Below are 16,030 nucleotides of genomic sequence, written 5' to 3'. Positions count from 1 at the left end.
ATTCTGTGGTAGTGGTTTAAAATTCTAAATGAATATGCTATTTAAACTGACCGGTCTATGATGGAGGGAGTACAGAAGAGATGAGGTCTTGAGGCTTAGTGTTACTACTCCATGGATCCCTACCGGATGGACGTGTACGCCTAATAAACGGGTATCTATGCGGGCTGTCGCCATCTTCCTTCTTTCACCCCACGTATCCAGTCCTTTCTATCCTACCATTCTCTTTCTCTAAGTTACCGTCTTTCCATGGCATCGTCCGCTTCATCCCTTCATGATCTTCGTGGTCTGCCTCTTTTTCTCTTTCTTGTTCTATTGCTATTCTTCTTTTTTATCTACGCTCCAGTATTGTTACTGTGCAGCTTCTTCTCATGAGCTCCATTTCGATTGCTATAATTTTGGACCTGTTACATTTGCTTATTACCCAATTATCTGCTTTATAAGTCATTACACGTACCAAGGTGTTATTCTCTTCTTTGTATTTTTGGTAGTGTCTATCCAGGAGTACCCCTTTCATTTGTTTGATACATATTCTTGTCTGTGCTAATCTGCTGGTTATCTCTTGCTCAGTGGTTCAATTTTTTTAGATTATAAATCCTAGGTATTTGAATTTTTCAGTGCCGTTAATTTCCCTATCTCGTTCATTTCCAATTTTCTCAGTGGTTCGTGTTCTGTTCATCGTGAGCGTTAACACTTGGTCATCTGCAAAACTTAATGTGTACAAGAATATCGGATATATCTTCTTCATCTTGAGCCGATCCAGTTGGTCATATGCAAAACTGAATGTACACAAGAAGTCGTCTCGGATGGGTATTCCCATACCTTTACATTTCCTTTTTCATGACTTCTAGGAATATCTTAAATAGCGTCGGAGATGTAAAACAACCCTGCATTAAGCCTTTGCTGGTCTTAAGTTCGTTCGAGTATTTATTTCCGGTTTTAAGTTATCTTACCCTGTTGTTGTATAGTTTTTTTACGGTTGTATATATATATATATATATATATATATATATATATATATATATATATATATATATATATATCCCCCAAATTTTTCTGTTGGTGCTTTTTAGACCTTGAAATATATCTATAACACTTAAGTAAGTTATTTTCTTTTTTAAAATATATTTATCAATATTTTTTAAATGTTTTTATACGTAGGATTTGCCTCATTTACTATGATTTTGATTTATACATCCATCATTAAATTAAATTCTTTGGCCACTATAATTTTAATTTAATCGTCTTCGTTTTGGTCCTATATTATGTTATCTTTGTTGCAAACTATAGGATGAATTCCAACTTGCCTTGGCAATAATTTTCTTACTGGTGTATCTCTCCACCGTTTACTAATTTCTTACTTTTGTTGAATTTCTCGAATTCACGTTATTCTTATTTATAAAACATGTTGAGTTTCCAACGATAATATAAATAGTTTTACAGATTATTTTGAAGTCCTTATTAAAATAATTTGCAATTGCATTTCTAACATTTTATAATGTGCATTGTTACATTTAATCACGGAATAAAATAATCCATTGTAAGATTGTGATTGTACCTTTTTACTTGTTGGTAATAAAACTGGAAGTTGCTTAAATAGTTTCTGCTTATTATCCGGTTTTTCTATGTAAATAAAAATTATACCTTACTCCCCTCGTATATTTCAAAATGGACCTGTCCGCTTCGAAAATCGATTATTCAGTTTAATATATTCATTGTGGTTTTATTTTAGTATCTATTGTAAATTTAAACTAATTTTACTAAAATTTCATAAAATATATTTTATTTTATATGCGTTAAACTCAACTTGTAAAATAAATTAAATTCGATAATTTTTAAATTTCCGCGGCTGCCATGACAGTATTTAAGATAGCCGTTCCCGGCAAAACGGAAAGTTTACAAACAAATTCCATTCTACTTCTCAGCTATTATATGATAATACTTTATGATTCGGGTACCAATTTGTTTCTAATATATTGGATAAAAATTTGTTGTTACACAAAAAAGATGATATCGTTTAGTTCACGTAGAATTTAAGGTTAAATTAAATGTCAAGCGCCATTGCCATGTGCGAGTAGCTCGATGTAGTTGATGGCAGTTTCGGTTTTTTCGTTCCGTCCAATCGCATTCGCGCGGGAAACACTCGTGACTTGCGTAGACCAATAGGGAGCGGGCGATTTGAATTCCCTCTTCGTCTTTGTAGATTGCCAAGAAGTTTTGTTGTGTACATTCGCTGGGTGTACAGTGCTGTCAGTGAAAATACTATTTTTGCCCGATTTTGATGAAAATACAAATAGACACAACGAAAATAATAAACAAACATAATCGGTAAGTACAATTATAATTTTTATTAATTTCTTCGAGTCCATTTCTGTTAAAAAATACGAAAAAAACGAATAAATTGTTTTCTAATGGTTTCCAATCACAATGGACTCGACCCAACAAACGAATCCCGCTCTTTTAAACGAACGCATGTTATCTTATCGTAAAGTATGTATGGAAAGGTTTTATTTTTATAAGAGTAATGTTTTTATGTAGTTGATAATTGCATAACCGGCTAATGATAATAAACAATAATAACAATTGTTTCCAGTTACCAACGAAACAGGGTACACCCACTTCGTATCATTGTAAACTTTTGATATATTTGCCTATTGTAGGAATAAATTACGTATTTTCATACAAATTAATATTATTAATTTGATTAAACTACCAACATGTTATAATTTTTAATAGGAGGCATTTAAATACCCATGTTATTTATTTTACGTCTAGGCGGGAAGAATATCGAGACTTCAAGGTCAAATGGAAGTTAGTTTTGATACAAATCGATGCTTTTCGAGAAGGAAGCATTGCCCTCCCAACTAGCCGACTCAATACTCAATAATTACTGTCTAGAGCGTGATCTAAGAGTAGATGTAATTTCTAACAAAAACAAAATTATGTTTCATAAATATAATTTTTCAGTTTATTTAACCTGCTGTTTTGTTTACATTTACGCAAAAATAAGTTACCGGCAGGTGCATCAGCACAAGGTGAATTTAGTCCTTTCTGAACAAATCCATTGTATGGTTTCACTTTTGTATCAATAGAAATAACATAATTCATAAAGGTATTGTTATGATCAAAATCTTTGTCTTCATTTCAAAGTATAGTTTGAAATTTTTCTTTCGCTATCGGTTTTACATAATCGTATGTATCCTTGAAAGGTATTATTTATTTTGTGAAAATTGCCTTATTTATTAAATTAGGTATAATAAATTCGTTTCGTCTAGTTTTGTCTAATAATAAATATATTAAAACTGCGGAGGTCACAGTTTTTTCACCATAAAAAAAACAATATAAAATTCCTATAAATATAGTCAGTATTCGGCTCTTGCACCCTTCTTGGTTGATGTTCTGTTCCCCTCGATCGGAGTGAAAAGCAGCCATCTGCCAGGTACAGTTCCGACCATGAAAATACTGTACGTGGTTGTCCTCTCTTCGTATTTCTCGCATATTTGAGATCCGGATGGGTTATCGTCATGTGACTGAAATAGGTAGAGATGGTTTGGGCTGTGTAGCTTGTATTATTGATTTTTAAAGAGATTTTGATTAAAAATGAATAATACAATTTATGATTTATGGCCATTTAAATTCAATTACCGTTGAAATTTTCGTTTAATTGTTAGTTTTTGAACTTATATAATGGAAAAGGTCTGTCCCCCAGGATTTTGTTCTTATTGAGATTTAAAATATACAGATATTTCCCTGATATTCAGTGACCGCTTTTTCTATACCTATTATCTAAAAAATATGACCAAAGAATATAGATATGCGTCTATATTCTTTGATATGATGTTGAACTGAAGAGTTTTTGTCTCGCCATGTTACCCTTTTGTGCATTACTCACTTGCAATGTATAAGTTCATCACAATATAATTTTTTCTTCTTTTCCAATCTAGAAAGATTTGTATGTCTATTTCAAGATTATTAACAAATGGACCATTTTTTTACCTTTATTATTTAATAATCAATTTAAAATTAACTCCTTACTCAAACTATTTTGCTTTATTGCTTTTTTATGATTAATAGTCATTGACATTGTTAATTCCTGTTTCAAATAATTTATTGATTACACTGCAGAAACGTCTTTTGAAGTGGAAAAGTAGAATGATTCAGAATGCAATAAAGATGTAACCCAACAGTTCTTTAAAATTATATTTTATAAATAAAGGCCTCCAAAAATATTTTACAATTTTAAAAATAAAATTTAACACTGCACCAAAAAGATGTAAGTTAAAAAAAATCGTCCTATCAACATATTTTAAATTAAAATTTATAAAAAATTAATGAATCTTCCATTCAATATCTTATGGTTTTCTTTGCTTCTTAAGACTGCCTGTACTCTTCTAGGCATACTCTCTGGTCATGTGCATTGTTTATCCAAAGCTTTCTACTCTTTAAAACAACTAGAAAGCTCTTTAAGTGTACATGGGCAAGATTAAATTGTCTTATTAGTTTTATGTTCTTTAAAACATGAGTTTTTCTCAAATAGTCAAGTTTGTGTATTTGGATGCAACAATTTGTGACTGCTCTAGATATTCGAACCTCTCAACTTCCTCAAATCTATAAGTATTATAATCTACATGCAGGTATGGAAAACAATTATCTGACTATTAAAGGGCATTAAGACAACGCAATGAACTGAGAAAAAATATTATATAGACTTGTATGTTCGAGAGAATAACATGTAACCACATGCCTGTGATAGATCCCTAAGTATTATGGGCAGTCTTTTATGTACATTGTTACCGAAAGAAAGTTTATTTTTTAGATGGTTTTGGGAAATATTTCAACAATGTTAAAAGCAGGTTCATATCTTAGAATAAATCAACAGTTTCTTTAATTAAAACAACAATTTTGTAATTTCAATTAAAACTATTTTAAATTTAATTTTTAAAAAGTCCACTACATTCAGTCAAACAGTAGCCCAATCTATTGTATAATTGCCTTCGAGTGTTCGACAACACTTCAGGTGTTATGCTTTGAAAGGCCTGAATGATTTTTTGACGTAATTCGTCTAAATTTCCGGTACGTTCATGCTCATGTCGGTAAATTTGTTGCTTCACATAACCCCATACAAAAAAGTCCAAAGTTACAAGATCAGGAGAGCGAGGTAGAATTTTTATGGTACCTTTTGTACTAATAACTCTATCTGGAAACGTAATGTTTAAAAATCTGACACCTTCCATGCCACCACCGACACCAAATTTCATCCATATTGTAAGTAATGCTCGAACAGCTATGTGATTTCTCAGATCTTGGTATTTATGGTCAGTTAAAGAAAAAGAAGACTCATTTGCAAACAAGATTTTTTTCATGAAATCTTCGTCATGATTAGTGCATTCCATCATGTACTCACAAAACACCATCCATCGTTCATAATCAGCAGTGAAAATTTCCTGAGTTTTTTGGAATTTTCAGCAACGGTAGTTTTTTAAATATTTCATACAATTATAGCACTAATACCAGGTTCTCTTGAAATTAGGGTGCTGTTACAAGGAAAATTCGTTTCAACTAGGGCACATCCGGTAGTTTCACGCTGTTCCCATTCTTCATTAATTACACAAACTGGTTGATTTATATCTTCATCACTATCCGTGGCGTTGCATTTTCCTAACTTGAAAAATTTCAAGACAAGAGTTATGATAAAAGTTTAAAAAGTTTGAACACAGCAGTTTCACGTTTCATTCTGAGCATAAGTAATCTAGGTTTTGATTTATCTCCACATAAATTGAAAGTGGTCATTTTCACCAGACACATAATCCCAAATTGTACCACCATAAAACTGAATGACATTAATTTTTCTCTAACCAACCAAATAAAATATCTCAGAATCTCACTATACAAAAAATTAACCTTTAGAGCAAACATCGATGACATTTTACAAAAATGTAGTAAGAGATTAAACTTCTTAAAATGTGGACATGGTGGAGGGCAGAGCCCCAAACAGCCTTGACTTTTTATAAAAATCATATATTATAATATCCATTATAGATTATGGTAGCTTTCTATATGGCTGTACAAATATTACAGTACTCAAAAAATTAGGTACTTTACAAAACAAAGCTTTGCGACTCTGCATTGGTGCAATGAAATCAACTCCAATTTAACCATTAATAGTAGAAACTGTGGAACGTCCGTTAGAGCTGAGAACACAATTATTAGCAGAAAAAATGGTAATCAAGTGTAAATCTCCACCCTAAATATTCAAGACCTTATAGGATCATACTGGACAAACAGAAACTCACCTCCATTATGCGAAGGATTTAGAAACACAGTAGACTTCACTTCTACCACAATTAAAGTTAACACATATGTTTTATTGTTGAATATTCGGGTAATATTATCTAGATATTCTGAATTAACTTATCTTAATAATGAAATAATCAATCAGATATTAAACAAATACCAAATGTATATGGCTTTTTACACAGATGCATCAAAAGATCCTTATGGCACAGGTGTGGCTTTTATTGTCCCACCACAAATACAATGCACATTTAAATTAAGTAAGATAACATCCATCTTTACAGCAGAAGCTTTCACCATTATTAAAGCTATATAATTTATAATAACTCCATAATTTTTACTGATTCCCTTTCAGTTTTAACCATCCTTACATAGCCAAAATAAAAACGTTGCTCTCGAAAATTTAACAAAGTAAAAAACTGATTTTTGTTTGGGTAAAAGCACACTCAGGCATCACAAACAATGAACAAGTTGACAAAGCAGCTAAAGAAAGCATACAGTTGGGAGAAGAAGTTACACCCTTATTAACATTGGATGAGAGAGTAAATATCGCCAAGGATAATTTGTATCAAAAATGGTCTAAACAATACACACTACTATCTGCTAGACTACTACATATCTCTAAATGTCCAATCACTTTCCTTTTATTTTATATACCTTACCGTGGTCTACCCAATATTTGTGTAAAAAAATGCCCAGAATAATCGCTGGACAAGAAAAGTGTGACTCTTGTCCTAATCCCAAAATGTTTTAATTATAATAAATAGGTATGTCAGGCTGAGATAACAATAAGCTAGAGTTAATACTTACTTTGTTTCTGGCTGCATGGACTAATCCTAAAGCCAAAAAAATATTAATTTTTAACTTTTTTTATTCTGTTTTTTGCGAATAAAACCAGAAATATTACTAATGAAAAAATAAACTTATATTTGACGTTTCCGTTATCAAAAGTGGATGTCACTTGACAAAACTAGAATTCAATCTAATGGGTGTTAAAAACAAGTTAGTATGTCAGTACTAATTTCATACTATATTCGCTCTCTGTTAGCAGAAGAACCTCATACTGTTCTTTTCACACTAATTATGCACCCCATATGCAGTTTTCTGATTACCACAACTGTATACCAACATATATATTGACAATAACAAGTACTTTAGACAAATATGCTGACAAAAATACTTAATATATCAGACCAAAAACAAGGATATCATAAAGGTGATCATATGTAAGAAACAAATCCAAAGTAAAATTACAGACAAAAACAACATAATCCATTGAAATAACAACCGGGATTAAACAGGAATACTCGTAAGTTCACTAATATTTAATCTAATATTAGACGCGTCGATAAAATAAGTAACAAACAAACAATTAAGGATAGTATGCTTATGCAGATGACATAGTTCTGATAACGGAGAAAGAAGATGATATACAAATAATGTTACATCAGTCCAATACTAAGGCAAAAGAATTGAACGTCACAATATTGTCACAAAAACAAGTCTATGAGTAGCAAAATAATCAATACGGTGCAAAATTAAAGTTGAAAACTGGATGGTACAGCAAATAATGAAATTTAAATACATTTGAATCAAATTATCTGGTGCCAACAGTACCGGGCAAGATTGAAAGCAAGAATGAAACAGACACCTTAATAGAATGACAGAAAGCACAATAGTCACTGATTTTACCAATTGGCAAAGGAAGTCTATACCCTAGAAAGAGATGGAATGATAATATTTTAACAGCATAAGAGCCAACATTCAAATAAAACAATATGCCTATATAATGCATATTTAAATAATGCATATAATTTTGTATATTTGATTTCACTTTTTTTTTCTTTAAATCATAGAATAAATATCATTTACAGTGTCTTATTATCTGCAATACATAGGTATATTTACTTCTGAATCTTTAAATAGTTTTTAGCAAAAAATGTATATATTTACTTTGAGAATAGATTGCATCTCACAATTTTATTGAATACACTTCAGTTTGATCCAAAAACTTTTATACATAAATTTATACATAAATCTTTATACATAAGAAACCGTCCTCACGATGCGAAGTTACGACGTTTCGGTCCTGAATCGAACGTAGTACCGCCAATAATAAGATACCTCCATTTAATAAAACCTAAGGAAATTTATAATTCTAACTTAACATTGCTAAAGAAATAAAAGATAAGAGGTTTTAAAAGTTTGCTTGTAATTATTGTCCAAAAATAAAGAAAAAACTATATAATTGGCGCATTTGGCAGTAGGTTATTCGGGATCGATACGTGAAACAAAGTATCGATGTAACGGTGAATCGAACCTAATAACTGGAGTGATTACGGAGTGAGTTCTCCAATTTCAGAGTTTCCGTCCATAGAGAACCATACAACTACCTATATTTGGGAAATTAGATCTTCCAGTTCTACAAGGCGATTTATTGGCGGAGGCATTGCTGAACATTCAGGCAGAATTCTCTAGTGGTACGACATCTTACCTTATTTTTATGTAAGTGCATTTTGTTTATGTATCTAATATTTCTTAATATGCTTCAACTGACTGGCAAGTATGATGGGGTTTAAAATTTAGTTTTCAATGGAATAATGAATTTTGTATCTTCTTTATAAAGTTTCTCTCATAAAATCAGTTATTTTAAAAAAAAATAGCTTAACATCATTTGAGGTATGTCTGCAATTAGTACAAATGCTCCTTCATCTGCAGATGCCTGTCTAAGTATCGTGCATAGTTTAATGTGTCATAGACAAGGCGGAGAAAGTGAAGGTTTTGCAAAGAGAGCTATAGAATCATTGGTGAAAAAATTGAAAGAAAAACGGGATGAATTGGATTCATTGATTACTGCTATAACTACTAGTGGTGCTCATCCCAGTAAATGTGTAACTATTCAAAGAACTTTAGATGGTAGGTTACAAGTTGCAGGTAGAAAAGGATTCCCCCATGTCATATATGCACGAATCTGGAGGTGGCCAGATTTACACAAAAACGAATTAAAGCATGTTAAATACTGCCAATTTGCATTTGACTTGAAATGCGATTCAGTTTGTGTAAATCCTTATCATTATGAGAGAGTTGTTTCTCCAGGAATTGATCTCTCAGGTTTAACACTTCAATCAGGAACACCAAGACTTGTAAAAGATGAATACACACCTGGAGTTCCCGGAAACAGTATGGATATTGATGCAGATATTGGTATTAAATTCTCACAAACTGTACAACATCACCCTCCACAACAAAATTTTACATTGAGTGGATTGCAGTCACCTACAAATCAAAACCAAATACAACAAACCATAGGACAAGAACCTATTCCTCAAAGTTTAGCAAATAATTCTCCAGTTTCCTGCCATATTCCAAAAAACGAATTTAGCAGCACAAACAGTACAAAAGTAGTTGCTCCAAATACGAATGGTACAGTTTTAACTACTCCGTCAATAAATACAATCGGACAAAATTTCACCGTTGCCAGTGGGTCTTGGAATACTTCGAGTACTTTAACATACACAAAAACAATGCAACCACCAGACAATAGAAGTCACACTGCTTACTGGGTAACTTCACCTGGTCAAATAAATTCAGATGTTAACATAGGGGGTTTATTATCCACACAACCTGCACCTGAATACTGGTGTTCTGTAGCATATTTTGAGTTAGACACTCAAGTTGGAGAAACATTCAAAGTGCCATCAAATTGCCCAAATGTCACTGTGGATGGATATGTCGATCCTTCAGGAGGAAATAGATTTTGTCTCGGTGCATTAAGTAATGTGCACCGGACCGAACATAGTGAAAGAGCGAGGCTTCATATTGGTAAAGGCGTACAATTGGATCTCAGAGGGGAAGGAGATGTGTGGTTAAGATGTTTAAGTGATCATTCAGTTTTTGTACAAAGTTATTATTTGGATAGAGAGGCGGGAAGACAACCAGGAGATGCTGTTCATAAAATTTATCCTGGAGCTTACATAAAAGTATTCGATTTAAGACAATGCCATCATCAAATGACCACACAAGCTGCCACGGCACAAGCAGCTGCTGCAGCACAAGCTGCAGCTGTTGCGGGACATATTCCAGGACCACATTCGGTGGGTGGTATTGCGCCAGCTATAAGTTTATCTGCCGCAAGTGGCATTGGAGTGGATGATTTAAGGCGGCTTTGTATTTTAAGGTTAAGTTTTGTAAAAGGTTGGGGACCAGATTATCCTCGTCAATCGATAAAAGAAACTCCATGTTGGATAGAAGTACACCTTCATCGAGCTTTACAGCTTCTTGATGAAGTTCTTCATACAATGCCAATTGATGGACCGAGACATTAAAGTGATCATTGTATTGATATTTTGTCTAACCTTTTCTCATTTTTTTTGATAAATTAGATCAGGAATAGTAGAAATTACAGAGAACATCGTAAACGAGAGAGTTTTGGAAACATTAGGCGACGTATGAAAATTTTTGTTAAAAGGTATAGAACATTATGGTCCATGAAGTGGTCCAGTACATTGATGAAGATATAGAACGTCAATAGAACATGATACGAAATTGTCCAGTACATTGAAGGCAGTACTTCAATTAAATCAAGTCTTGTTTACAAATAGTTTCATGTTTGATCATGTTTGATCCACATGTGCAAATTTTTAATTATTAGTTTCTTTTTTTCTTAGAGAAGAATTTTCTGTTTTTTTTTTAATTAAGTTTCTGCAAAAAAAAACTAATTTTCGGGGATGTTTCGGCTTTCAGATCTTAACTGGTATAATTTTCAAATTATAGAATTATTCACTAACTACACCCTATCGCACATCTATAGTCTGTCGGTAGAAGTATTAGACTTAGTTAACGACCAAACTTTTCGCATTTGAACAACAAAGCGGGCGCTGATGAATAAAAAGCTATTCATAGCTTTCCATGTTTAAAAATGCTTGGATGCTTGATGTTTTGTTGAATTTATCTATGATGCAACTCGTTAATATTAATGATTGTTTCCATTGATTGCTTTTTAGTTAATAAAATTATATTTAAACTTCAAATACATTATGTTGAAAATTTTGGTTGTATTTAACCCCTTCTTATGGTCAAGATCAGTTTAAAGCAACAGTTTATCTTAAACAAATGCACTTTACATTAGAAGACGGTAATTGTCCAAAAATAAAACCACGATTTTACTTCTCCAAATACTTAAGTGAAAACCTTTTACGCCTTGCTAATATTATTAACCTGTGAACAACTGTATGTGAAACTAAAAAAATAGTTGCTGTAATCAAGTGATACTACTTAAAAATACTGTAACTAGCAAATGCAGATGAACTAAGAAAACTACGACCTTTTTAAAATAAGAACATTTAGTGTTGGGAATGAACAGAATACCCATGTTTAAGGATGGTCTGTCTAACCATGACACTTCTGTATGATAAACAAATGCGAGGTATTGAGACATTCTACTCACAAGACGTTCTGCGATAACGCCGTTTTCAGTGTTTGCCGATTTGAAGTTTTTGATGCTGGTGTATATACTGTATTAGAAATTTGAAAAGTTTATTAATGTGAAAGATAATTTTATAAATAAAACAATACCATTATAGTTATGTAGCAGTAGTTTGTCACAGTCACATTTTATTAGTTATTATATTTTACTATTGTGTTTTGTATATATATTTATACATAGATTTATAATTTTTATAACTTTCGCAATAAATTTGATTTTTACAAACGCTTCATTTGTTTCGTTCATATTATTTAAGTAAAAGATGGATAGGGCCTTAATGGACAAATTATGCCAAGCAATTCTTCTACACGGAAGTTCAGTATATTCCTTTTCTATTTGGTCTTTCTCTGCTTTAGCGTTATGTAAATAGGGAGTTTTTGTGCAAGCAAATACGTAAACGTAACGTATGTTTTTGACATATAAGCATGCGCATTAATGGTTAAATTAACGTATCTAGTTACGTAACGGGCTGGTACGTTACGTTCATACGCATCCCTATCGAGCCGAAAGTAACCGAATGCACAAGGGGATCTTAACCGATTACCAAAATTTCAAATTTTAATTTCAACATCCACATTTCATCAGCACACGTGGCACGTGTTTTTTCACATTTGTGGTTAAGTATATTTGTTTTGATTTTTATAAATAATGGAAAGCAGTGGAAAATGACTTCACTTCAGCAATGAAGATGATTTGATTTTGTTTGACAATGACAAAAAATGACAATTATTTAAAAAATATATTTATTTTCTTCAAAAAGTAATTTAAAATTCACACAACGTTCTTAAAAACATCTTAGATTGGACATTTACACTTTTAAATTTTAATTTTAATATGATGAGTGACATTGTTTTTTATTATCACAAATATACTTAATATTAGGCTTAATTGATGAAAGTTGAATTCTTGTCAGGTTCGGCATCAAGTCTGTTCTGTTATTTAGTTTTTGTCAAGCTGAGAACTCCGTTTCGTACATATATGTGGTTACAAATGGTAAAAACACCAACACAGCCTTTTGCGACAATTGAGGATATTCATTTTTATATTGCACCAGAATCCCGTTAATGGCATTAATGTAAATTTATATTGCAATGATGAATCAGATGTTATTTCAATAAAAGTGTCGTATTCCTTTGAACAATTGGTTCCTTTGGCTTTCCACTCCAATTTTGCATGTTCCAGAACTATTGTAAAGAGTTTGGGAGTGTCTCCTTGTCTGATTCCTCTTTTGATTTTTATACATTTTGTATCTTTGTGTAGTTTTACTGTCATGGTTGCATTATTGTATGTATTCGCGATCAGTACGGAGTACGGATAATCTATGGGATTTTTCTCCAACTCTTATTAAGCTGTCAATTTCTATCGTATCGAATGCTTTGCGGAAGTCTACGAAAGCCGAGACCAATGGTCGGTTGTATTCGATAGATTTTTCTATAATCTCTTTTACGCAGTGGAGGTGGAATTTAATGCCAAAGTTTTTCCTACAACCTGCCTGTTCCCTAAGTTGGTAAAAATCGTAATTTTGTTTCCAATCTAAATTATTATTCTTGTGAATAACTTAGGGTTGGTTTAACAGGCATATGGGTCGGTAATTCTCGAGGTCCGTTGGGTCGCCCTTTTTGTGTAATAAAATGGTAAGTGTACTGTGTCATTTTGTAGGTGTTTCACTTTGTTGCAGACATGAGTTCAATACTTTCTTTTTCCTGGGCTTTATTTATTTTCATTTTCTTCAGTGCGTTCCTTATTTCGTCTGATGATATATCAGGCATCAATTGCGATCCATAATCTTTTTCCTGAAATTTATAACTTTTCTGTTACTCATCAAATCTTTTCGTACTCGCAGCATAATAATCAATAAAGAACTGAGCCGGCGAATCACCGATACCTGGATTTCCTGTGATTATACCAGGGCGGCTACTTTAAAAACCAAAAATTGTCCCGACGACGGCGCCGTTACAATTCGCGACGTCGGACTGTCGCTTTTGCACCGACTATCCAAATTAGATCGAATCGAAACAGAATCGAAAATTAGAACAAATTAGAAAACAGAATCGAACTAATAGCGTTGTTTTGCGGAGTGATGTTCAACATGTGCGTTTGTTTAGTCCAGACGTCAGATATGTGATTCTACTTTTAGTAATAAATTAATCTTCTACAAATAAAATTTCCATTGGAATTTTGCGCTAATGTGCGGAGATTCATAGTTTCCATTCCGGTCAATCTCCATTACGTAATAACTCTACATTGAGTTTTAGATATATAAAAAAGAACGTTCAAAATATGCAAATAATACAAAAAATATATATCACCAAGTCCAGTCTGCAGAGATTTGACCGCAAAAAATCATATGAACAAGCAGAATTTTGCTGAGAATGTCAATTTGGGGACCCCAAAAAAGATTCAAAAAAGTTTACCACTCCTACCCCCCGGCTTCTCCCTAAAACCCCCACGAAATTGAGGAGAGAGACGGAAAAAATCGATTTACCAGGAATCTGTACGCCGTAGAAAAAAATTTCTCAAATAAAAAATGTAATTGAGATAATTCTTAACAAAAATGTTTATTAGCACTTTTTGTGTAGAATGAACCGTTCTATCAGAAACAACGCTTGCAGCGACCGGTGGTTTTGAATGTCGATTCCGCGTGCGAAATCAATTTTTAATTAAAATTTGTTTCAACTCTACGGTAAAAATTCGATATCTTTTGATCAGAGTGCCCTATCGACAAAAATCAAAATGCACTCTAAAGGTGAAGAGTGCAGCTTTCGTATGTACTTTTTGTATTTTGCCGCAAATGAAGTCAGTTTCTATAAATATGTTTAATAAATAAACGTAGCTCGATTTTTGCTATTTTTTACGATTCTCGTGAGATCAATAAAATTGTATCACTTTCATTGACCGGTCATAATGGAATTTTCGCTGCTAGGACCTAATCTTCAAAACTATAACAAGAAATTTCGATTTTAAAATAGCAGAAAATGTTGAAAAATGCCGAAAAACCCAGAATTTAAAATTTTATATTACAAACGATCGCACGTCACGGGAAATGCCTCCACGAAGACGGTAATGGGTGGAGTTTGTAGTCGAAGTTGTGTAGTTTTGAAAAATGTGCTTGTGTAGTTGAAAAGAAGGAGTTTTAAGCGTTTTAGATAGTTTGTAATGAGAAAATTCAGCGTTGTTTATGCATATTCTGTTTTTAATTGCCTTGCATAAACCCAAAATTTATTTTCGGATATTTCGGTTTCCCTACGTATTCGTCTACCAATCTCTTTTTCTCACCGTCTGGCTCCATCCTCTCCTTGTAGTGATTTTATTATTAATTATTAATAAGTAATTATTAACACCGTAAAAAACAAAAAATTGGCTTATTTCGGCCACATCATGCGTAATAATAAATACAGACTTCTACAGTTGATTCTACAAGGCAAGATTGAGGTAAGAGAGGTCCTGGATGTAGACGTACATCCTGGCTGGCCAATCTTAGGACGTGGACTGGTCTAACGTCAACAGATCTATTTTAAGCTGCTGTGAATAGAATAAGATGGGTTAATGTGATCGCCAACATCTCTAGAAGATAGGCACATTTAGAAGAAGTAATTTTATATGATATAATAAACAAACCTTTTAGCAAACTTCTTCTTCATTTTCATCTTCATACATACTACTTAGTATCGTATATCGCTGTTACTCCAATTTTTCTTTTTACAATCGCCCTTTGATATACTTCTCGTGGCTGTTTTATTGAAGAACATTGTTTTATTTAGATGAAAAATACACTCACCTGTCACGTGATACCTTTGTCCTACAGTTACTAATAAAAAAAGTCTTGTGGTATTGACAACTTTTGATGATCGACAACGTAAGACCAAGATAACGTCCCACGCAATTTATAGGACAATGTGGGTGTTAAATTATATAAATATTACCTAACCGACAGAAAAAAAACAGGTGGTTAGTAATTAATTTTCATGACCTCGTTAATGATACATGTTAGAAAGGGGGCCCTTTGATAAAACCCTGCATTTCTGGGAATCTGGGAAACCCTTGGGATCTTGTGTTGCCATGAAGTAAATTTGTTTAAAAGAACATAATTCAAATTTATCGACAAATATGTAGTAATTAACACAGTTAACATAATTTAAAGGGCTTTTACCTACTTTTTTAGTGGCTTTACTCATGTATACCTGGTAACTGTACTGACGATGGACTTTTTAGTCCGAAAACGTTCTGCGATGTAACCCGAAAGGGTATTTTTAC

General features: G+C 32.7%; 1 protein-coding gene across 3 annotated transcripts in view; it reads left to right on the top strand.

Moving 5' to 3' along the window:
* The first annotated feature begins 1,667 nt into the window (after positions 1–1,667).
* The window catches only part of LOC140434886 (mothers against decapentaplegic homolog 4-like), a 38,592-nt gene continuing 24,229 nt past the window's right edge, over positions 1,668–16,030 (top strand). The window contains exons 1-2 of one of the 3 annotated variants that reach the window (XM_072523495.1): positions 1,668–2,325; positions 8,654–11,998. In XM_072523495.1, coding sequence (XP_072379596.1) covers positions 8,973–10,616 — 1,644 coding nt within the window. In that variant the 5' untranslated portion in view covers positions 1,668–2,325; positions 8,654–8,972 and the 3' untranslated portion in view covers positions 10,617–11,998. Of the gene's footprint in view, positions 2,326–8,653; positions 11,999–16,030 lie in introns of those variants that run through there. The other 2 variants (XM_072523497.1, XM_072523496.1) reach the window with 2 other exon arrangements.

Source organism: Diabrotica undecimpunctata, chromosome 2, assembly GCF_040954645.1.
Source record: "Diabrotica undecimpunctata isolate CICGRU chromosome 2, icDiaUnde3, whole genome shotgun sequence".
Taxonomy (NCBI): domain Eukaryota; kingdom Metazoa; phylum Arthropoda; class Insecta; order Coleoptera; family Chrysomelidae; genus Diabrotica; species Diabrotica undecimpunctata.
Note: the sequence above shows the minus strand (reverse complement) of the source record. Positions and strands in the feature narration are given on the sequence as shown.